The sequence below is a fragment of the Spermophilus citellus genome, assembly GCF_964194105.1.
Source record: "Spermophilus citellus genome assembly, chromosome: 3".
NCBI lineage: Eukaryota > Metazoa > Chordata > Mammalia > Rodentia > Sciuridae > Spermophilus > Spermophilus citellus.
The window spans coordinates 122,977,512-123,001,899 of record NC_138184.1 but is presented as its reverse complement, the minus strand read 5'-3'; the positions used below and the strand labels follow the sequence as shown (position 1 = coordinate 123,001,899).

The 24,388-nt window shown below is 41.3% G+C and overlaps 1 protein-coding gene across 11 annotated transcripts in view; it reads left to right on the top strand.

Annotated features, from left to right (window-relative positions):
• The window catches only part of IKZF1 (IKAROS family zinc finger 1), a 97,034-nt gene that overhangs the window by 20,623 nt on the left and 52,023 nt on the right, over positions 1 to 24,388 (top strand). For all 11 annotated transcript variants that reach the window (XM_081283118.1, XM_081283126.1, XM_081283117.1 and 8 more), the window contains exon 3: positions 366 to 485. In XM_081283118.1, the coding sequence (XP_081139244.1) occupies positions 366 to 485 (120 nt within the window). The remainder of the gene's footprint in view (positions 1 to 365; positions 486 to 24,388) is intronic.

The following is a 24,388-nucleotide window of genomic DNA, read 5'->3' as shown; positions in this document are numbered from 1 at the left end:
CCCTGGTATGGAATTACGTGCATAAGAATGTCTAAGAGCTAGTTCATTTTGAAGAAACAAAATATATCACCCCATATTATGTATGTATGTGTGCATACATACCCATTCTGTAACTTTAATAGTGGAAATCTTGAGTTTCTATTTTTGTTTTTCCTTTTTGAATCTTTGTTTACACGTTTGTTTTGTGTTTGGGTTGAGGGGACAAAATGATATTCTTTTTTAGAAAGAAAAAATTATTTTATAGGGAAACACTCAATCCAGTTACCACCTCCTTATGCCACCCTCTCAAGCCACCAAGGGGAAGCCCAGGCACCCTGCTGGTAACAGCCACAGCCAGAAACTCAAGCTCCTACTTATCTCCTCAGGGAAGGAGAGTCCCCCAGTAAGTGACACTCCGGATGATGGTGACGAGCCCATGCCTGTCCCTGAAGACCTTTCCACTACCTCTGGAGGACAGCAGAATTCCAAGAGTGAAAGAGGAGTGGGTAAGTCGGGTTGTCCTGGCATCCTGCAGGCTGTCACCTGCTCTGTTTCTGTGAAACCTTCGTCTCTCTATGTCCTTCCAAGACAACGATTAAGAGATATGAGTCTTTTTCTTCACTGTTTTCCCTCAGCCATCATGTTAAGGAAAAGTGGTGCAGAGATTGGCAGGATGGGGTCCTTTGGTATGAAGGAGGATGAACCCTTACAGGCCAGTATGGCCTTAAGACCCACATGTCAGCCAAATAGCAGAGGTGAGGGTCACCCACCCTGCCATGGGATATGTCTCCATCACGCTCCTCTGTTCTTGATGCACTTTCAGGAATATTAAATTTTATTGGTTGTAGATAGTGAAAATTACATATTTTATGTGTTTTAACCATAGGGCTATTTTCTTTTTCTTTTTTTTTTTTTTAAAGAGAGAGTGAGAGAGGAGAGAGTTAGGAGAGAGAGAGAATTTTTAATATTTATTTTTTAGTTCTCGGCGGACACAACATCTTTGTTGGTATGTGGTGCTGAGGATCGAACCCGGGCCCGCACGCATGCCAGGCGAGCGCGCTACCGCTTGAGCCACATCCCCAGCCCCATAGGGCTATTTTCTCTGGAGCTTTGGATTAGAAGGAGTCTCATCTGGCCATTTTATTTTATCCTTCTAATCTCTGGTTCTTATGTGGCATATTTAACTGGAAATAGGAAGCGACAGATGGGAATTTTTTTTAATGTTAAAGGAAAAAATCTAGATTATCTAAGTTAGCAAACATTTACATACATTTTCCCTAAAGGGATGGGTATAGAACCTTCTGAAATCACTTTACTAGTTAACTTATACATGCTACTGTTCATGTTTAGAAAACTTTGTCCTCCTTTTCTCATTACAAGAAGACAGAGGCCCAGAGAAATTCAGTGAACTCACCAACGTCAAATGGTGGAGTCAGAATTAAACTCATTGTCTGACTCAAAGATTAGTTTTCACTCTACTAAACCATGTTCTCATGAGCTAATGAGTCATTAGTTCCCTAGAATAGTAATTTTTCTTTTTTGAAAAAAGATAAATCTGTGATATAAGAGCACCTACTTATACAAAATCATATCATGAAGGTACAAAGATACAGAAGTCAGGGAGGCTGGATGGATATATCTTAGCTCCATAAGCCCTCACTGCATGTCTTTCTATAGGACATCCTGACACAACAACTGAGAAACTTCCTGTATGTTTTCATGTGTCCTAGAAACAAAGTTTACTTTGGGTATAATGACTGTCTTTTAATTTAGCTGTACCTTCTGGCTCAAGTAAATAAGGATAGTGGCTAAAATCATATGGTGTAGATGAACTCAGAGAATGAGTACATTTATAAATTATTTTCTCCCTTTTAGTAAATGGCTACTCTTGTGTGGGAAGGTAGATGGGAAGAGAAATTTAACACCTGTCCATCATTCCTCTGTTCTGCGAAGACAACCACATACATCATTTCAGAATTTCCCCAAGTTGAGACTCAGATGATCACACAGTTTTTTAATGGATGTTCTTATTTTTAAGATTACCTTTGATTTACTGTGATACTGATGTTCCCATAGACTTTCAAAACACATTTATGTAAGTTGAAAGGTTAATTTAAATAAAAACATTAAGACACTGATAGTACATATACACAGTAAAAATTTGCATTAGTGACATATGAATAACTAATGTGGGGTTGCCCCAGGGTTTCCTCATTGGTTTAGTCCCTGAAGCACCCAGTGCAATGGGAGTAGTATTCTTCCCACTTACTCTGAGCATAAACCAAAATGCTCATGCCTGAGATGCTCATATAGCCAAACAAGGGGCTTAGGAACCAGGAACCAAAATTATCCATTGACCACGCAATATACTGTGAGCCCAGTCATCTGAGTTAGGAGCTGGCTCTGGGTCCTTATGGAGAAAGCCATAGACTCAACCCTGAAATCTCTGTAGCTATTGTGGAGCCGCCACGATGCCCTCAGAGCCCTTGCAGTGTGGGCATCCTTTGGGGAACTGAAAGTCAGGCTGATTCCTGGAGAGTAGAGACAAGCATGCAATTCACTTGGGATAGATAAATAAATCATTATTATAAATACCTGCAAAATAGCCTGGTGATGTCTCCCTTAGGAACTTTGCACTGAGGGGAATTGCCTCTGGGTGAGGATCTCCCAACCTCAGTTGGAACTGCTGGCTGGCTGCCAGGGTGGTATTCCCTTCATTCAGAGTCCAGTGCTCAGTCCCAGATTTAACTAGTGCAAGCATTTGCCTGGAGTTGGGGTGGGCGTGTCACTTCCTGGGGGCTCGTCACTTCTTGGGGGCTCATCTCAGTGCCCCTTGTCAAGTGTGACTTGATTTTTAGGCCAGTTTTCCTTTCAGGATGAAGTTTAGAAAGCAGGAATTTCAGAGTTGTGAGATTGAAAGACCCTGGAAAACCTCTTTGCTGGGTTAGAGAGTAGCAGTTGACCTCCCTCTGTGGATAGGCAGGAAGAGCTGTTTGATGTGGGCCCAGGGATATCTGCAGCATAGAGGTCCTTGTGGGCTACTGGAGGCCAAGGAGTGATTCTTCAGAGCCAGGAAGCAAAGGCTGCAAAAGCCCAGAAGTCATGTCAAACACCAGACAGCAGAGGTGTGGGGACAGGAAGTAGGAGTGAGAGGACCCAGAAGACCCACCCATAGAAACAGATGTCAGGAGAAACCATGCTACAAGGCGACCACATTTAGAGAGTGTCCTGTGTGATTCTTTAAGAAAATGAGCTAGCGTTAGTATGTGATCATAAGTTGTTTGTAAGGTAATTTGTAGTGTGTAGCATTAAATAAAAGGAGTATGTAGGAAACAATATGAAAAGTTAGGGAAAATTCATAGATTAAAGGAAATACATTTGATGCTATATTTCTTCAAATTATTCAATGGAAGTGGGTCATTAGAACAAAGGTATATAAAAACAGACCCAGGAAACTAGAAGAATTCCCTCACTGAGACAAAAGTGTAAGGTAGGCAGTAGGAAAGGGTATATAAAAGGAGTGGTGGCCTGGCAGAGAATGTGTCTTAGAGGGGACAAGCCAGAACCCTTCTTGTGACTCAGGGCAGGTTTTCCTCTCTGAGCCTCAGGTTTTTTGTTTTTTTTTTTTGTTTCAGGGATTGAACCCAGGGACTCTAGACCACTGAGCTGCATTCTCTGCCCTTTTCATTCATATATATATATATATATATTTTTTTTTTTTTGAGACAGGGTCTCACTTAAGTTGCTGAGGCTGACTTGGAACTTGAAATCCTCCTGCCTCAGCCTCCTGAGATGCTTGGATTACAGGCACTTGCCACCACTCCCAGCTCAGTTCCTCATTTTAAGGAACAGTAGCAACTAAACTTGTGTCCCAGAGTGACTTTGTAGGTTCCATGGAAACTCTGTCGACTTGTTGAAAACAGTATAGCAAAGACATAAAGTTAGAAGAAGAAAAAAAGACCAGAAAAGATGCAGCTTGTGCAGAACAGAAGTCTTACAGATTAATAAGAAGGGTGGAGGGAGCCCCCTGTAGCTTTAGTTGAGAAAAGGGAAAGAGAGCTGATAACTTTGCAGCCCCAAGGATAGAAGAGAAATTTATTAGTTTAGAAAACTAATCCGTAAAATATGCAAAGCGAAGAGAAGAGAGGAAGGAGTTAGAAGGAAGGAGTACGGGAGAGATGAAGGGTACTGGCCGTGAGATCCAGGATACAGTCAGGGAGGATCAGTGAGATGGTCAAAGATTGGAAAATGCTTGGTCATAATGGATGGCAAGGGTGTCTTTTCTAGAAAGAGGCCAGGCATGCTTTTGAAAAGCTATGAGTCTTTATTGCCAGAGACTTCATTCAGTTTTAGAAGAATCCAATCATCAACAAGAACAGACCAGAACAATAAAAGAATTGCTGGGAAATGGTAGAAATCAACCTCCTGCTGAGGAGGTGGGAGGTTATACTGGTTGGTGGGTTGGTCCCAGGACAAGAAGAATAACAGTGCCATACCTCATTGCTTCATCCAGCGTTGCAGGGACACTCTAGGTCCACATATAAATATGGGAAACCAGGTGATGGCCTTAAGTCAGAGCAAGATGCGAGCCCTTAGTTGGCCACCATTTTCTTCCAGGTCTGAATATGAGGAAATAACGGATTTAAAGCGCAACTTGAAGAATTTTCAGTTAGAGTCAAAGAAGAACTTTCTGGCAAGGAGAGATTTAGTCATCAGAACATCTTCTTAATGAGACTGTAGCTTTTTCTTCTGAAGTGGTCTCTTTAAAAAGGAGAAAACTCTCAGCTCTCTGAAGTGGTTGTGTCTGAAACAGTTTGAAGCCGAGAAAGCACTCAGTGACCTCTTAAGGCAACCCCAAATTTATTCAAGCAGCCAGAGCACCAATATTAAAGAAGTGAAAAATCGATGGAGATTTACTCTGAGAGCTCTTGACCAGGAGCTCTTAAGAAACTTTCCCTTAGGAACTATGTCAGGATTAATATCTAGAGAGCAGACGGGTGTTTTGTATTTAATAAAACTAAAGACGTGATTTTCTTCGTTTACTCAACCATAGTTCCATACCTTCTTCTTTACAGCCTGAATTCTTGCCTTTTCCTTCCTTCCATGTTTCCATGTCCTTGGATTCTCTTTGACAAGTACCCATGATGCCCCTCTGACTGGGAGAGCTGGGAACTGTGCCACAGGACTGGCTGTGCGGGAGGAGGACCCCCAGCCCCACCCCGCCTCTTGCCTGCACCTGAGTGCAGACCAGGGGCAGGAGTTTTGGTAGGCTACAGCACAAGAAACACCAAGGGCCAGAGGACAGAGATTTGAGGCTAAAAACAGGATGACCACCCCTGAGGAGGATGCCATGCAGATTTAGGGTTTAGAGTCGAATTCGAGGAAGAATTTAGGGGCAGAAGCACAGGAGTGCTCTAGAGCTGAATTAGAACCATGATTTAAGGGGGATGGGCATGGAGCTAGCTCAGCCAAAGAACTGAGACAATATGGCTTCAGTACAACTTGGCACATGGACTGGTCATCTCGACAGTCTTGTGCAGGACTTGCTCCAAGGTAGAAGGAACTGTGTGAGTCTGGATGTGGAAAGAGAAAGCATTTCTACATATTCCTATCACATTCTAGAATGTGCTCCTTTGGTTCGGAGCACCTGAATGGCCTCCCACCATTGTGAGGAGTTGGCCCTTGTTTCCTCAGTGGTTCATTGCAGGACAGGTTCTTTGCCCTGTAGCTCACATCTCCCAGTGGATATTCAGAGGCACATGGCTCTGAGAGAGAAACTGCATCAGCACAACTTTGGTCCACCATGTTGAATACTCTGACCAGGGTTTGTTTGATTCATCCTAGCAAAATTGAAAAACAAACAAAAAAAGATAGGAAAAAAAATCCAAATCCACCCCCACTCCATCCCCAGAATCCAGGGAAAAAAAAATGAGTATGTGTGAAATCATAAATTTTCCTTTAAAAAAAAAATTCTCCGTTGAAGTCAAAAACCCTCAATTCAGCCATGAACTTTAGGTCTGACGTGGGAATTGTTGGATTTGTATATAGTTTAATTAGTCGTCCTGGTGCCATATCTGTCCTTCATCTTGAAGTGTTAGGCAGGAAACCAGAGCAGTGCTGGGTTGGGGGTGGGGGACAGTCATCTCCAGGCCTGTGGAGGGAAGAGAGGCTGGAGACAGGTTTTCACCCTGGGAAGAGAGCAGCGGGCTCCGGTCTTGCTGGAGATTGGGCAGCAGGGTTTTGAGTACGGATGTGAGCCTGCTTATCTACTCGGCAGCTAGAGGAAGTTGTTTTTATCTGTGAAATGCATCTCTTCTGAACCGATAAACCCAATTTTAGCTGGGGAGAAATATTATCTCGCAGAATCTGAGCAGTAGCTGCAGCGGAGCTTAAGCATGTTCAAATGTGAAACAAGTCCCAAGCCGGGACTGTTTGCCCACCCCAGGTGGCTGTTTGGTTGCTGTTGTTTTCCTTTCTTTGAGGAAAACTAAAAGCATGTCATTTGGATGCCCATTCACCTTCCTTGTGTTGGTTCCTTGCCCCCTCTTCAGAGTTGAATGATTGTGCAGTAGTTTTGATTGGGCAAATTTAAAAATCTGTATTATTCAGCTTGCAGTTTACTGCCTCTATCTTGGGCCTGCCTCAGGAAGACATCAGTATTGTTACCATGGACATTTCTACCCAGGTGGCAATCTGTCTCATTTATAAATTGCCCCAAATGTTCAATAACAGCAATAGAAAAATTATCCTCCCACCCTCTTTCCATATCTGGCCAGAGAGGCTATTCTGTGACAGGTGATTCCTTCCCACTTCAAAATAAACTTAAAATTACAAACTTTCTGCATTGCCTTTCTGTTTTTTATACCCCTAATTTGTCATTCAGTGGAAAAGGTTTGGGAGTTGTGAGGATCCTCACAGAACTCACTAACAGTTTTGGGACATGAAAATTTAGATTTTATGTTGTGTCAGTTACCATCTTGTGCTAGGTTTTGGTGTAGATAGGTGAAACCAGGCAGCAGAGGTTTAAGAATGTTCCTTGGCGAAAACTGAAACTGACTTGTGTATGTCTCCGTGTGTATTTATATTAATGTGTGCATGGGGTTCATGTGTTCATGTGTGTATATATGTGATAGATATATGTGGGTATCCATGTTGGTATACGGTATGTGTCTGTGGCATGTGTTGTATATATACGTGTATATGGGGTATGCATATGTGGTGTGTTGTGGTCTGTGTGTGGTACACATGTGTTGTGTGTGTATGTGATATGTATATGTGGGTAGTGTTTGGGGGTGTGTGTGCATGTGGTATATGTGTGTATGTGGTGTGTAGTGTGTTTGTGGTGTGTTGTGGTAGTGTGTGGGTGGTGTGTATGTTAATGTGTGGTATGTGTAGTGTCATGTGTATATATGGGGGTGTGTGGCATATATATGTGTGTGGTATGTGTGGTGTGTATGTATATGTGGAAGGTGTGGCATATATATGTTTGTGTGGTGTGTATTTGTGTATGTGTGTATAATGTGTATGTATATGTGGCATATATATGTGTGTGTGATATATATACATGTGGTGTATATGTGTGTATGGTGTGTGGGGTATGTATGTATATGGGGTGTAGTATATATATATATATATATGTTTGTGTAGTGTGTGGGTGGGGATATGGGAGTGTGGGGTGTATGTTGTACTTGTTAAAAGACCACAGCTCTTCTCTTGTTCACTCTCTGCCTGGGAGCTTTGCAGATAGTCAGGGCCCCTGGCTCTGTGTGTCTTAGTTCATTAGTCCTGGCAGTGACTTTGTGTCCTTTTCGCACCTGTGAGAGCTGGGGAGTCACCTCAACCCTGGCTGTGATATGCGTAAGGTATGCCCTGGGGTGTAGCACAACATAGATGGTCATCTGACTGCCAATGTTGATCTTGTCCCTGTTTTCAACATGGTGTGCTCCATGTCTTTGGGACTGTGTAGAACTGTCCCCAAGGGACCTTGTTAGCAGGTGACTCGGGACGAAAGTACTGGCACATTGAGCCCAATGTGAGACGCAAGGTTCCTAGTCATAGGACAGAGGGCAACAAAGCTCAGGCTGGGCAGACCTAGAGGTTCCCTGAAAAAACCCAGCAAGCTTCACATCTGGATCTGCACCGGGAACCACTGAGATACAAAGAGTTGAACCAGGCCCCTCCTGGCCCTGGCAGGGAAGGAGGGAGAGCGAGTGTGCTGATGGAGGGACATGCAAAGAACACAGGCTCACACTTTGAGCTAGTCGCTTCCTGCACATAAAAGCCAACCGTGTCCCCACTTCCTTGTGTTAAATTTAGTGGCCACAAAGCCCTAAAAGTTCTCCAGTGTTTGACCCAAAGCAGAGTTCCTACTGAGTGAGGTGCTGCCCTGCCTCCTTCCACCCCCTTCCCTGCTGAATTCACTTTAGGATTATGGAAATATCACGTAGGTCAGCTTTGTGCTTTGTTTGAATTTTAGTTTCCTCTGACCCTCCAGAAATGAGTGAATTCCTACCAATCACAGCATTATTTTCTGAGCCCTTTGCTGGGCCAGGTGGATGCACCTGCCCTTTAGACCTGCAGTTTAAAGACTGGAGAATGGCTAATGCAAAACCAAACTCATAAGAATTTAAGAGTATTTTCTCCAGGAATGTGGGCTGGAAGGTGGGCAGGAATGTGGGGTGAAGGATTGGAGAAGACTGAAGTTTGAACAGTGGCATGAAATTGAATTATATTTTGACTTTAGGAAAGGTGGGGAAAAGGCGGAAGGAACCAAAGTCGACAAAGGAGTAGAGGTGCAAAAGGCTTCTGTAGCTTGTGCTGGGATGAGAAGAATGGAGTTCAGAAGGGGACCCTCCAAATGTTTTGATGTGGGAAATAACCCCAGCAGATCTGTGTGTTGGAAAGATCCCTCTTGTAATAGGCAAGAGTTGAGACCAGTGAGGCCTCCGGTCCTACACCAGAGAGAGAGGGGGCAGGTAAAGCTGTCACCTCTCAGCCACGGCCATGGTGTTTGTCCACTCACTGAATGTAGGTCTACAGGTGGAGTGGCTGTAGCTTCTATCTTGTTGTTTGGGGCAGCAGTGGTTCTGTTGAGCAATATGGGGAGTAATCATGGAGTGGGAATGAAGGTGAGATCCAACGATGGTTCCTAGCCAAGGAACTGGGTGGAATTCAGGGAAGTAATAGTGAAACTAGCTATTGAGGAGGGACAGTGGGAGGAACCGTCAGGAACACCAAAGGCCTCGGGGAAGGTTCATCTTTAACTGTCCAGAAGAGAAAGCAAAGAAGGAGACAGAGAATAAGTTATTTGATTCAGGGTAATTTTCTAGAAAGGAATATGGCACAGAACCCACAGGAAAGAGATTTCAATGAAGGTGAGAAGAATCCAAGGGTGAGCAGGAGGTGCCCTCCAAGGAGCCTTGGGTGGAGGTCACTGGTGCATTTCCCAAAAGTAGCTCAGCAGGGTGCAGACAGAAGTCAAACTGCCAAGGAGAGTGGAGAGGTGGGTGGGTGAGGGATGGGAGGACCACATCTGTGGGTGATGAAGAGAAGACATACAGAGGGAGGAAGAGAAAGAAGATGGTAGGGGATTTCAGGATAGAGGACATTGAAGGACTGGGGAGGTGGGATTTATAGGTTGATGTTTTTAGAGGGAAAATATTTAAATATATTTGAAGCTCAATAGGAAAGAACTAACAGAGAAGACAAGATCAGTGTCTTAAGAGCCCAGGAGGAGCCTGAAGTCAAGCAGAAATTTGTCACCTATGAGCTAGAAATGATGGCATCCCGGTCCACCATGTTTTCCTGGGCTCCTGTGGTACCCTCCTGTCTTCATTCAAGTCTTGATTGAGGAGCCCCACAGAAGAAACATCATTCTTCTGGGCCACATGATCCGAGAGCAGTCTTGTCACTTCTAGACTTACCCCATCTTATTTTTCTATTTAGCAGCACATATCCTCACTTCCAGATGAAGGATGTGGCTGTGATTTGCTCTATATGGTGTCCTAGGCACCTGGCATCTTCTAGAGTAGGGAGGTGTCCGATAAATGTGCAGTGAGGGAAGAGGTGGAATGGTGTTGTGTTGCTTCCTCAAAGAGAGAATGGTAAAAGGAGAACAGAGGGTGGGCGAGAGAACTCCAAATGGAGAGTGAGGAAGCTTAGGGCTGGTATCTCATGTCCATCATCTTGGTTATTTCAGGTCACTGTTTCTCAATAGGCACAGCTAGTGTTGGGAAAAGAGGGGGTTCTCTTTTTGGTGAGACTGTTCCTCCCGTTGCAGGGTATTCAACAACCCACATCCCCAATGGTGCTAGCTACCTCACCCAGGCCATTTGAGACTAGATAGTTCTACATATCTCCCAGGTGAGTAGCTGATTTAAATGCCACCCTTCAGCCTGCACATGTTCATCTTCACTTCCCTTGGCACCTCCCATGCATGAAAGTTACAAATGCAGAGGGGCAATCTTTTTTGGCTGATATATATATATAGATAGATAGATAGATAGATAGATAGATAGATACACACACACACACACACACACACACACACACACGTCTATATATATTTTTACTATTGTCAATGTCCCTAAAAAGGAATATCTAAAGAAAATTAGACCAGAAAAGGTTAAAAAAAATACCATCCTCTCATTTTAAAACCACGCCTTCTGTTTTTATTTTGTGTCTATAGGACCATAACTATAGAAAGTGTTTTGTTTTTTTTTAATTAACAAAACCAATACTAATCTTATCTTCATTTTATTCTAACAACTCAAATTCTGGATCACCTTGTACTTCATTGCATCACTTGGAGAAATAAATAAGATTCCAAGATTAAAAGTGCTATCAGAGAATAAATGCCATTGTCTGTTTCCAGCTTTTTGTCCCAATTTTATTTTCTTCTTCGTTCTCTCTTGTGTTGAAAGACGTGTTAGCTCTGTGTATAAAACGACCAACTGACATTTCGTTAACTTTCCTTCTATATGGGGTTTCAGAAAGAAATGGAAAAAAAAGAAAAAGAAAAGCAAAGGTTTTGAGCTGTGGTTGCCAGTTGCCACCTGTCCTCCTATCTGGTTAGGACATTTTCTGATTTGGGAAGTATAAATATAACCCAGAAAGAAAAAGAAAAAAAAAAGCTTCCCCTCCTTTTATGCAAAAGTAAAAAGGTTTAAACAGAGACACAAAGCAGAGCCCTAACCATTGCCCTGTAAAGATTATGCAGAAGCAGTTGAATGAAATGCTGAATGCTCTGGGGCAGTGGGTCACTCAGGAAGCCACCTTCTCTTTGCCTTGTCTGGCTAGTAGTGCATGGGTTGAGTCTGGCTACTGTACCCCCACCAGATAAGCTCCAGTTTTCTTCAATCTTAACAGGAACTACTTATCACAGATTACCACAGATCTGCTCCAAATTTTAAGTCCTTTACCTGTTAGGATGTGTGGGGTAACAGAAACATATAGGGTACTGAAAAAGCGTGCTGCGCAGGGAGCCATCATACCGGATAAGCTGTTGTTTAAACTGTTGAAGTCAACCGTGGTTAGAAGCATTTACACCACATACTCCAGCAGATGCTACAAACTGGGGCTCTTTTGTTTTGGTTTGGTTTGGTTTGGTTTTGGTTTTGAGGTACAATTTTAATATCTTCACAGCTACAATGAAATTTGAAAGAAGGACTTGTTTTGTGGACAGCTGTGTATCTGAGTTTTCTGTGGAGGGAGTATTATGAAAGAGTCAGGACTTTGGGTAGGGCTGTGGGGTAGTAATGGGAAAATAAAATTTTTCCAACAAGAATTGGTTGCCACTGAGTCTTTGTTATTGATATCACAAATTGGAAATATTGAAGCAGCTGGATTCTTCATATTAATACGTAGAATACTTCTGTAGCATTTAATTTGGTTGCTGGGGGAATGATTAGAAAAGAATTTTGTGTCTTATTATGAGCTATCCTTATTACTATAGCTGTTGTATTAGTTTGAAGAACTTTAAAATGCAAATCAAGACCTAGTCTAAATTGCATTAGCATGTTACTAAATTACAATGATTTTTCTAGAAAATTCTCAGCCTCACAGTATTCTTCAAACCATGGGATTAATTTGGTCCTTTCCAGAGAATTTTTGGTGCCTCCCGTCAATAAAATGCAACCTTGAAGTATGTACACGGATCCGAGAGGTGACCCCTTCAATTGTTCTTATATCTGTAGTGGCACCCTGAGGACACTTTCTCAGTAAGAGCTTAGCAATATGCAAATGTCTAGGGGGATAATCAAAAAACTAAACCTACTGCGGAAGGCCTGGAGACACTCTTGGCACATCTGGGCTCAGATGCACCTGACACTTGCTGGAACTCATCCATTAACTGAAGAGCTGTTTATGCCCTACTTTCAGGAGTGAGTTCAGGGCAGGCATCTTTGGCGGCAGGTCTGGGGTGTGTCTCTGCAAGACCAGCTGCCAGGAGAGTACTTCCCCTACAGGGGATGTGGCTGCAGGCTGTCAATTTCCACTGAAGTCACTGGGCAATGATTCCGGTGAAGCCCTGAACATCCGGTGTCTCTCCCCAGCAGGCAGGGTGTGATAGATGGAAGGCCTCCAAACCAGTTGCAATGGGCATTCTCTTTTTTAAGAATGAAAGACAGTTAACTTAGAAGTGAAATCCTGCTGAAATGAGAAAAGGACTTTTATTATAGCCCTGCAGGCAGCCATATGATTATTTTTATTATTATTCTTGGAACCTGGCAGAATGTTGACTGCTTTCGCAATATCTCTATGCTCTCCAGTTGAACTTGGTTGCAATAAAAATAAGAATCTTCCAGTGACCCCAGAGCACTTCTCTAGGCTTCTGTTTCTACCATAATGTTGAATAATCACAATTAAATATTACCTGGTGTAGCTACTACTTATTTAATCTTAACACTATGGTTGAAACAGTCTTTAGTGAAATTAGTGTTTAATAGAGAAGGTGAGGGTTAGTGAAGAGGCTTTAATCCTAAGAGGACAATGGAGTTATTTTTGTCATTCTCATATATGGTCTCCACATTGGTTTTTATATTTGACTTTATTGTTGTGGGTGTGAGAATTTGTGTTAAGATTTGTGTTTGTTATTTTTTTCTATTTCTATAACTACTTTTTAAAAATTTTAAAAATACTTTTATTGATGGGGTATCTCCGTAAGACCTTTCCTTAAAATCAGCCTGTTCTGTGCATACACTCCACATACTCATGCACACAGGGGCTAATGGTTAGGTAGGGGGTCTTTCTAATCAGATCCCAGGCAGATAGCCTCAGCCTGACTTATGAAATGCAGCTACCAGGACAGTCCTTGTATGGGAGACTGAGGCTTCCTGGACGAGTGATAACCAGCATTTCTGGAATATATTTGTATAATAGGTGAATCACATATTCTAGGGAAGCACTCTCTAGTGGAAATATAATGGGACCTGCATAAGTACTTTCTCAATTTTCAAACAAAAAGGAAAAAAAAGAAAAGTGACACATGTGAAATTAATTTTAATATATTTTACTGAACTCAGTATACCCCAAATACTGATATTTTGAACATATGCTCAAAGTAAACAGTTGTTAGAGACAGATTTTACTTTTTTATTGTACAAAGTCTTTGAAACCCAATGTGTATTTTATGGTTGAAGCATATCTCAGTTTAGATTGACCACATTTTATATGCTCAAGGGTCTAATAAGCCAAATGACATTACCTTTTGGATGGGACAAATCTCAAGAGCTCCTGAGAAAAGTGTATTGTTACATTATAGAAAACTGTGTGTGTGTTTTTTTTTAAAGAGAGAGAGAGAGAGAGAGAGAGAGAGAGAGAGAGAGAGAGAGAGAGAATTTTTAATATTTATTTTTTTAGTTTTTGGTGGACACAACATCTTTATTTTTTTATTTTTATGTGGTGCTGAGGATCGAACCCAGCGCCCGGCTCATGCCAGGCGAGCGCACTACAGCTTGAGCCACATCCCCAGCCCTAGAAAACTTTTTAAGGTTAATCTTTGTGGAATTTTACCCAGAGACTAGTCATTTATCAACTCTTAAAAATTAGTTTTAAATCAATTTACTTTTTAAAATGTTTTCTCAATGGGTATCATAAGTGCATGTGAAATTTTGCTTTGTAGTTCATCTATTTTTTTTGCCCACATTTGGTTTGTAAAAAGTCTATATCCGATCCAATTTTAACTTCAGTTAAAAATAACTTCAGCTATAGATTTCGTTGGCATTTGCTTCAGTATAAAATAATAAGAATATAGCAAAATGGAAGCATGTAAAACCAATCAATTTCCCAAAGCATAGGAGCTGAGTTAAATAAAAAAATAAATGACTTTAAGTTTTCTTTTTATCACTTCATTTCTAGTTGTGTGATATGTGGTCACTCTACTGTGTTGAGGTATTTCATTTCTTCCATTAAATTTTCTTGAAACAAGGTAATTGCTTCATGCTCATGAGCATGCTGGGGAGTCTCCCAGGTAAACTAAGCTTCAAAAACAGATACCATCACATCTGTGAAATTGTTTATGCAAAGATGGCTGAGACTGGAGCCTCTAGCTTCCTAAAAAAAAAAAAAAAAAAAAAAAATGTTGCAGCAAGCTATTGGAGCGAAGGAGCAGCATGAAGGAAAGGCTAGTTTTCAAGGGAGAACTCACCAGCCTGCTATTTCACCCCAGCACCCATGTCCTGACAGCACATGCATGGGTGACCCTGGCATTTGGCCCCACTTGCTGGTACAGACCCCAGCCTTCCTGTGAAAGGGATGCCTTCCGCTGTCACTGGGGCTCTTTTTGCAGATCAGGAGACAGGGTGTGCTGGATGCTCCTGCTCTTGTGGCTGCTGGGTTTTCTGAGCACACCATGATCCAGAAAACACTGAGACTCATTGTGGCTTTGATTGTGCTGTTATTGTTTTTGATCTTTCTGTCTCTCTCCTCCCTCTCTCTTTCTTTCTCTTCATCCTTTCCCCCCCTTCCTTTTTCTCTCTTTCTCCTTCCTCCTCCTTTCCTCCCTTCCTTTCTTCCTCTTTACTTACTTCCCTTTGTCACTCCCTCTCTTCTTTCTTCCTTCCTTCCCTCTCTCCCTCCTTCCCTTCCTCTCTACTTCCTTCATTCACTCCTTCCTTCCTTCCTTCCTTCCTTCCTTCCTTCCTTCCTTCCCGCGTGTCTCCTTTCTTTCTTCTTTTATCCTTCCTCCCTCTCTCCCTTCCTCTCTACTTTCCCTCCTTCTCTCCTTCCTTCTTTCCTCTTACCTTCCTTTATTTTACCCACTGCCTGCTTCCTTCCAACAATTTGATCATGTTTCCATTATCATCAAATTTCTGTTATGTGGATGTAAGGACCAGTGACGGAACTGCTTTGCCCAGCAGTAAACGTTTTTCCCCTCAAGTCGTAGAGAACAGGCTGCCCAAGATAGTCAGGTACAGCTCCCTGTGGGATAAGTATCATAAGCTAGTGGTGTAGCTGGCAGCAATTGGAAGAATCAAAGCCACACAAGTCTCCCATCCACTAGCTCTTTCTTTTTACTGCTTGTTAAATGAGTTAGTCGGGGATTACCTGGTTCAGGGTTTATTGACAATGAAAAAAAGAAAAAAAACTTTTGTGGTTTAAATGTTACTGAATCTAGCTATAGAAATCATACACATCTTAGCTGAGAATACCAATAGGTTGATATTGTGAGCAGGCATGGACACATGCCCAGTGGACTTGACCTTGGGGGATCGAAATTTTTTATTGCTTATGCTTATTTTGCATCTCCCTCCTACGATGGCCCTCAGAGACTCAGGCACATACTTGTGAATATTCTAGGCTGGGTGTTCTTTTTCTTTTAGAAGTAGTAAAAAGTTCTCTTAGAATCTATACCTTTGAATAAATGTTGAATTAAACTGGGGGATATGGCTTTTTTATGCAAAAACAAGATTTAGTCATGAAGTAGTAAGAATTATGTTCTGGAATAATATAAATTCATCCTTAAAACAAAACAAAATGTTAAAGCTTTAGAAGATGAGCCCAGTTTATTGTAGCTGATTTTGAAGAAATTCTGGCATTCAGTTTCAGCTCTCCACCCCTCTAGAGTTGTGATGTGTGGGGCAATCCTGCCTAAGAGCCCCTCTTTCTTTGCTTGAAAATCCATTGAATGAAATCATTTTTTTTCATATGATGTGTAAAGTGATATTTCAAAAATGTGTTGGTTTGCATAACTGGGTTAGAAAGGATGACCCTTTTGACTGTGCTCGCTGCACACATTTTCCTCTTCGTGGGTGCCCAGGCCACATCCTCTGCTGGCCTCCGCCTTCATTTCTTTGTCCTTCCCAAAGAAGCTCTTTTGATTTGGCCAGCAGAATTCTTAAGATCCTTTTCTCCAAACATTGTCCACATCTCACCTTTATATCCTTGGCATTTTTGAAAACAGATTTTACAACTTTCAGACTGTTTGCCTGAGTCCATCTGAGCACATTCTACAACTCTTGCACTGCTTTGTCCCAATGCTGAAAGCACAAATATCATAGAAGAAGAGGTTGGTGAAGCCCACAGCCTGTCATCTGGATATGAGCTACTATTGGTTGTACCCCACTTACTTTGTACCTTAAGTGCAGGTGGATGACAAGATCCTTCCAGGCGGTTGAGCACCTTGTATTGTTTCTCAGCCACATAACACAACTCGGGATAAAAAAGTATAAATGGCATGAACATATTGACATGTGGAGACATGAAGTTCAATGTATTGTGGAAATCCTTTTCATAGGACCCATGAGATTGGCTGTTTAAATAGCACGTCATCTTTGTAAGGAATTGAAAGTCAGGATTCAACATTTTAACCATTAGGATGAAAATATTTAAATCAAAAGGGAAGAGAGCAGTGCTGAAACAATTGGGAAAAAAATAAAATGAGTCATCTAAAATTTTTTGAATTAAATATAGGTGGGAAAAAATAAGAGGAATGACTATTTTAAGTTTTGCTATATAATGAGAAATTACTTTGCAGTTTGGAGTCTGTGAAGGTGACACCCTCTGGCCTTCTCCCAGCCCTTATGGATACAAATAAATCCAAATTGATAGCATTCTGGGATCTCAGAAATGATTTGTGTTGTCCTCCATTGTTTACCATCTTATTAAAATGTTCGTAGTTATATACTATAATTTATTTTATTGTATTAGTCCTGAAAACTGAAAGGAAATCTGAATTACTGACAAATTTCTCAAACCTATATGGTTCTCCAACGTAATCACTAAATCCATTGCAAGCCATTAGACTAAATGTTATGGAAAGTCAAAGATATATTAGAATTCATTCCTTCAAGAAGTCCAATAAACTGTGGAGACCTAGAAAGAAGCCTTTTATCACACTTCACTCTAGATTTGGTGGTAAATGAGGAACAGGTTTTAAGTTGTGTCAGAATTCCAGAATGCAAGGGACCAAGCAAAAGGTTGGTGACCTCTTTGCCATATCAGTTAATGAGACAGATGCTTAGGCACCTTTGCTGTCCCATGCACCCTACTAGGCACAGGGGTCAACAAGGAAGATAGGTACATGGGGTCAAAGAGTTTACCTTCTGTCGGGAGAGAGGAAGAATACAACTGGGCAGATAGAGAGGAAAATGTTAAAAAGAAAAGCTAGAAATAGCTGGGTGTAGTGGCGCATGCCTGTAATCCCAGCAGCTCAGGAAGCTGAAGCAGAAGGATCACGAATTCAAAGCCAGACTCAGCAACTTGGCCAGACCCTAAGCCACTCAGTGAGATCTTGTCTCTAAATAACATACAAAAAAAAAAAAAAAAACAGGTCGGGATGTGGCTCAGTGATTGAGTACCCCTGGGTTCAATCCCCAATACAAAAAAAAAAAAAAAAAAAGCTAGAAATAAAATATGGAATAAGCAGAATAAGTTATCTCCTTATCCCAACAACCATTCTGCTTGGTTTTGAACATCTGATTCAATTAAGATATTTAATTAAATATTTAACCTGATACACTGAAGTTCATAACTACTTTTATTGAATGCACCGATTGTAGTTTGGCTATTCTGGTAGAAAGTTATGCACTATGTAATGTCATTTCAGTCAACAAGAGATTGCACACATGACAGTGATCCCATAAGATTATATTGCCTGGTAATGTCCTAGCCATCTTAGTCTGTTAAGCCTACTCTGTGATGTTTGCACAAGACCAAATCATTTAATGATGCATTTCTTGGAACATATCCCCATTGTTAGTGACATGCGTATGACTATAGTAGCTTCTGTCTTCACATGAATGAAACAGAAATACCAAAGGGCCTTTAACACACCTTCCTCCCACCTCCAGTGCCCGTAAAGCTGGCAATATTTACATTTTGAGCTTTGTATGTTGTTGCTGTGTAGAGAGACCCTATTCCCATGAAACATATTGGATAAAAGTCATTGAGAAATCATTAGGCATTTGCATAAATTCTTCTTTAGTATTCTTAACAGGTGATCACCCACCTGTTGGCACATATCAAGAGGCAGCCTGCTGGGATGGGAATAGGAAAGACAGTAGAATGTCAGACATAATTTTCTTGTGCTCATATATGAATACACCATCACGTAATGCCAAATCATGTATAAATCAAGAATGGGATCAAAGTTGGAATGGGTTACACTGCATGTATGTATAATATGTCCAAATACACCCTACTGTCATGTATATCTAAAAACAACAAATAAATGCATAAAAAGGAGGCAACCTGCTGTAGACTGAGGAAAACTCTGAAGATTAGACACTGAAATCTGCCTATCTGCAGCCATCCTTGCATCCCTCTGCAACACAGTTATTTTCTCTTCTCCCAAATATTAGAGCCCCCTTCTGATTGTTGCAAACAGCTATAGCAGACCATGTAAATATTTCCTTTTCCTAGCTAATGTTTACTAGTTTCCTCAGGATACAATGAAATATCCACCAAAATATCATGGGTCTTGCTTTTTCTCCCTGTTCTTGCTCTATCTTGGCATTCTTCAGCGTGTCCAAGTACCTCCTAGAACACGGCACCCATATAACCTTAGCGGTCTTGGCAAGGAATGCAGAATGAAAGAGAAAGCACAGCCCCTGCCTGGCAAGGAGCTCTGTGTCCACATCTGCCTGCACCCTCAGGGTGTGCTAGAAGAGAGCACATTGACTCAAGCTGTGCAGTTCCATGGGTCTCACTACTGCTAAACATGTGGGATCTTAAGCACATCTTCAGTACTTTCCAAATTTATATTATGTTCAGTTCTGAAGGACCAGGCTTCCTTTGCTCCTCCTGAGACGGCACATGTATGCCCACAAGATTGTGTGAGAGGTTTTCAGCCACATCCCTTGTTACCTGTGAACCAAGAGCTCATGAGTCAGTTTCTCAGGAAGAGCTCTGGGAAACCACCGTCACCTTGTGTTAAAGCCTTTCATATTTGAATGGAAGAACAGGATCTTCCAATTCTTGTTGTCTCATTGGATTCAGTATGTGTCATTTCAGTCCATAAAAATCTCCTGGAAATGTTAGACAGAATTCCTGCCTTTGATAGACTCATATCTAAAACTTCATAGGAGGCCTGGCTGAAAACAGCTTCTTTTTAACAGTCTAATCATCGGCTAAAATTGATAATGATGATGATGGCTTTGTTAAAACTGATGATGAAGGCTGGGGTTGTGGCTCAGCGGTACAGGGTTGCCTAGCATGTGTGAGGCACGAGGTTCAATTCTCAGCACCGCATATAAATAAATGAATGAAATAAAGGTTTATCAACATCTAAAACGATATTTTTTAAAAATTTGATGATGATGATGAAATTAGCATTCCTGACCTTCTAAGAACTCTGTTCTGATCCCCAGCTTCCCCACCAGCACAAACACCTCCAGGAGGAAGTAATTTTTGATCATTTTTCAGGGAATCAAGCTTAAGTTCAAAGCCAAGCTTTTTTAAAGAAATCATTGAAAATTAAGTTTTTTCAAGTGCTTTAAAGGAGCAAAAAAAAAAAAAATCACACTATGTGCCTAAGCAAGAGAAGAAAAACTTGCCCACTGTCCCCATGGAAATACTCCTTCAATACTCCTTATTCAAGTGAAACAAGTCTTATAGTTAACTCTATCAGATTTTTAATTGATTTTAATTTTTACTTTGGTGAATGAAAATATTATCTTTAAGATAATTCATCTTCTCCTAAGAGCCAGAATTTCTGGGGTGCAGTCATTGAACCACTCAAGGGCAAGTGGTATGCATGCCATGGACACAAAAGATTTCTTAGAAAGTTCAAGTAAAAGGGGAATGAGGTAGAAGCTGAGCTTCAGAGTACTAGTATGTGGATAGACTCTTTTCAATGTTTGCGCCATCTCCTATGTCATGGGCCTACTGATGGAGTCCCTTTCCTGTTCCCCTGACTCTTTGGGGCCTGGAAGGCTCATATTCCAAGGCCCATAAAGAAACAGAGGCCCGGCAGAGAGGAGGGACATGTTACTATACTCAGAGTATAATGTACGTACTTTTCTTTATTTAGAAATAATAATAAAATATCTATATTGGGGACCAGGGGAGCATGGGAGGAATGGAGGGACTTTAGACAGTGCAAAGGGAAGGGAAGGGGCATGGGGGTAGGAAAGACAGTGGAATGAGATGGACATCATTACCCCAAGTATATGTATGAAGACACAAAGGGTGTGACTCTACTTTGTGTACAACCAGAGACATGAAAAATTGTGCTCTATGTGTGTACTATGAATTAAAATGCATTCTGCTGTCATGTATAAAAAATAGAAAAAATAAATTTTAAATTAAAAAAAAAGAAATAACAACAACAACAAAAAAAAAAAAAAACACCCCAAACAAACCTGAGTTTCTGCTAAGATAAGCCAGGGGCATTTCTAAGAGAATTTCCTTATTTAATTTCCTGTCAGTAAGCCATAGCTTCGCATTTGTTAAATAGTGATAGAAAGTTTGTCAGAATAGTAACATTTTTGAAGTCTTAAATGGCTGCCTCTTGAAACAGCACATCCAACATTTTTCAGAATCTCTTTGAGTTCAAGCCAAAGGAGAAGGAAAAGAAGATTTGCTGATTAGTGATTTTATGAGATGCTCCACAAATGGACCATTTGAAAAATTCTCACCTCAAAAAGAAAAATAAGTAGGATGTATACATCAAGAAACAGTTATTTTTGGCACATCCCTTGAGGTAAAACACCTCTTTAAGGTGCTGCTTCCTTATTGTTATGGTGCCAAGATTAGAACGAGAACACAGTGCTTTTGAGACTGTGGACATCATCCACAGCAGCACAGAAGGCCCTGACCCCTAGACAAATAAAATGGGCCTCCATTTTGTTTTATGAATGAACCAACTGGGGGCACTGGACCTGGAGTGGACATAGTCCACCACACTCCTAAAGACAGACATGGAGAAAAATGAACCAGATAGGACTTGAGATAGGAGGAAACAAATCCAATAAGTGATTTTGTTACATTGTTTAGTAATAGCACCCAGTCATTTAATAAAAGGCACCAGAAGCATGTGTAGAAGATGCTCAGAGGTGCTGCCCTTGAATAATATACAACTGGAGGAAGAGAAGTATGCTGGCCATGGCTTGTGAACTTACTTCTCTCTTCCTGCTGCACAGATGAGGCCTATTCCCAGCACATGCCCAAGGCCCTGGCTTGGCCTAGAAATGGGATTCACTTCTTAGCATTGCCAGACTTCCTGCTTGGCCACTGCTTGGTCAATTTATAAAACTAAAGAGGTTTAATTAAGTCATCTTTAAATCATCCTACTTGTACTAACCCAAGTTTTCTGATTCTAAATTTTGGGCTCATGGGACTCCTTAGTTGTTACCATTTTTAAAAATTTAAGCCCATGTTTTATGACCTCTGTTACCATCAAAAGAACTGAATTGGCTGAATTACATATTGAGACATATTAGTATTGTATTCTAAATATCATTAGTAAACCTATAGGAAAATTTGGCCATGGTTCCTATGATCCAGTCTAGTTCCATTCATAAAATATTTGTTGAGCATACAGTGCAAAATAAAGATGATGAATGAGATATGGCCTGAGGTTTTTGAAAGGGGCAGAATATGCAAAGTGCAGTGAAGGTATAAAAACCCACAAAATAAGCAAGGACAGAAATCAGTTTTGATGAGACCCTTTGTAGGCTTTTTAAAAGATGAGTTATATTTTGAATCTTTAAGAATGACTAGAATTTTAAAACAGATTGATGGAAGAAGGTGATGGCTGAGAATAGGGATTTCAGGTGTACTTTAGTGGTTTGCCTACCAGGTGTGGTTTGTGTGGACGGAGGAGCAGACCCTAGGAGGAGGGCTGACACCCAAGGTAGGGCCCCATAAACTTGCTCTGAAGCCATGAGTAAGCTGGGCCAGAAGTGGAGGTGATGGGGAGTCATTGGTGGGTGGCTTTTCTACCCTCAAACATTTTCTAGTTCACATCATTTCTTCCATTAATGCCTGTTACCAAGAAAGCTTACAGCCCCTCTCACCCTAATTAAAACCCTGTTGCACTGAGAGCATTAATTCATAACATTTTAAAACATGTTACAGGGGCTGGAAGAATTGTTCAGTGTAGAACACATGCTTAGCATGCTCAAGGCCCTGGGTTCATTACCCAGTACTACAAAAAATAAAAAAATGCATGTCAGAAACAAATAAAAACAAACAAACAACAAACAAAAGTATGTTAAAGGATCTATGAGAAATAAGTTTGGGACATATAGTGACCCTCCATGCATAGTTCGAGTCAAAGCTCTGGAAACAAGACAGCTCATCTGTCTTATTTTATAAATTCACTTAGAAATCTGTAGGGATGAACTTACCAAAGTTAACTATGAGAAATTAGGTGAGAAACAAAATGATCCCCAACTTTGGAAAGGGGTTTCAGCAGAGACAGGAAAATGAGGGCAGTGAGAAGGATGGAGGGGTAGGTCTGGAATAGGCTCTGGACATGGGTGAATCTCAGGTCAGTCCTTGGCCACCATGTGGCTTTGAGTAGCTTCCTCTTCTCCAAGCAGCTACATGCCAATGACACCCATTTTGGAGGACTATTATCAGAAATTCTGGGATACACACACAGGTGGAGTACCCAGAAGTTCTATGCATTGCCCCTTTGAGGAGCAGGCCAGCTGTTGAGCCTGGTCCCTAACTCCATTTCTCGAGAATAAGTGCATACCTTCTCTCCTTACTTCCTACCCTTTCCCAACCAGCTTCTGCTTTGATGGTGCAGATGCCAGGTTTGGTTTGCAAGGCCCATGTGGGAATGTAGTGCCCTGAACAAGTAGCACCTCGGAACCACCAGCAACTCCTACCCCTCACCCCCAATTCTGAAAGAGAGTTTGCTTCGGGGGGGCTTGCAGCTGCCTGGCGAATCCTCGAGGCAGGTTGCAGAGGCAGGCGGGGGAGGGTAAATTGGGTGCTGATAACTCATTATGCTGAGAGACGCTAACCTTGCACACAGATAACTCTGCCTCGCTCCTGACCGTTAGAAATGTGTCATTGAAGTGTGAAAATATTTATGCTGTTAGGTTTCCCATCATTTCTGTTCTTTCATTCCCTCTCATTTGCATTGGTTACTCATAAATGTAGATCTTTGGTATGATTTATACAACTGCCCCAGGTGTCAATCTGTGAATAAGGATCACTGTGCGGGCTGGGTTCTTGGTGCCCCTCATTCTTGCATGCTGGGTGCCAGTGACTGAGCCACAGGTGGTGACACAGGCATACATACTAGTTCCAAGGAGCAAGCTAAAGTGTACTTTTATTTGACATATTTACCAGTTTCAAACCTGCTTTGAAAACATGAGCTGTGCTTTCTAGCATAAGGGATTTATGCTTTAACACAGTAATTCTAGTTTCACTCAATTCGTGCATTCCATCTCTGAATAAAATTGTGGAAACCAACTAATTATGAACTTTGTAAGTTTTGGCTTGAGGTCACTGAAACATTTATCATATCACAGTACATTAGATACTGCTCCGTTTTATGTAGTTTTTATGATATGAAGAGTTGGTTGTGGACATGATCACTAGACATTTATGATACCAAAGGAGTAGGCTTTATCTTAATTGGGTTTTTAAATTTAAAAAGTCATTTATCTTGATGAGAAGTCATATGTCTTAATAACCTTGATAAACTAAGTTTTGCATGATTACACCTTAAGGTTGAAACACATTTCATTTCATCATTTCCCAGAAGGGGCACTGAATTCACCCATTTCCTGTTTTTAATCTCAGAATGTTCTGTATTTCCTCCATGTCTACTTTCCCGGCAACAGAACCCTAGAAGCGATTGACACCAAACCCTTTTGCCCCTACCTGAGATTTAGGCACTTGGCAGATAGTTGCAATCACATCTACAATATATTTGCACCAAAATGGATCTATGAGGCAAAACCCATTGTCCCAATCATGTGTGAAATCACTCAGCCAGTGACTGGTGAGC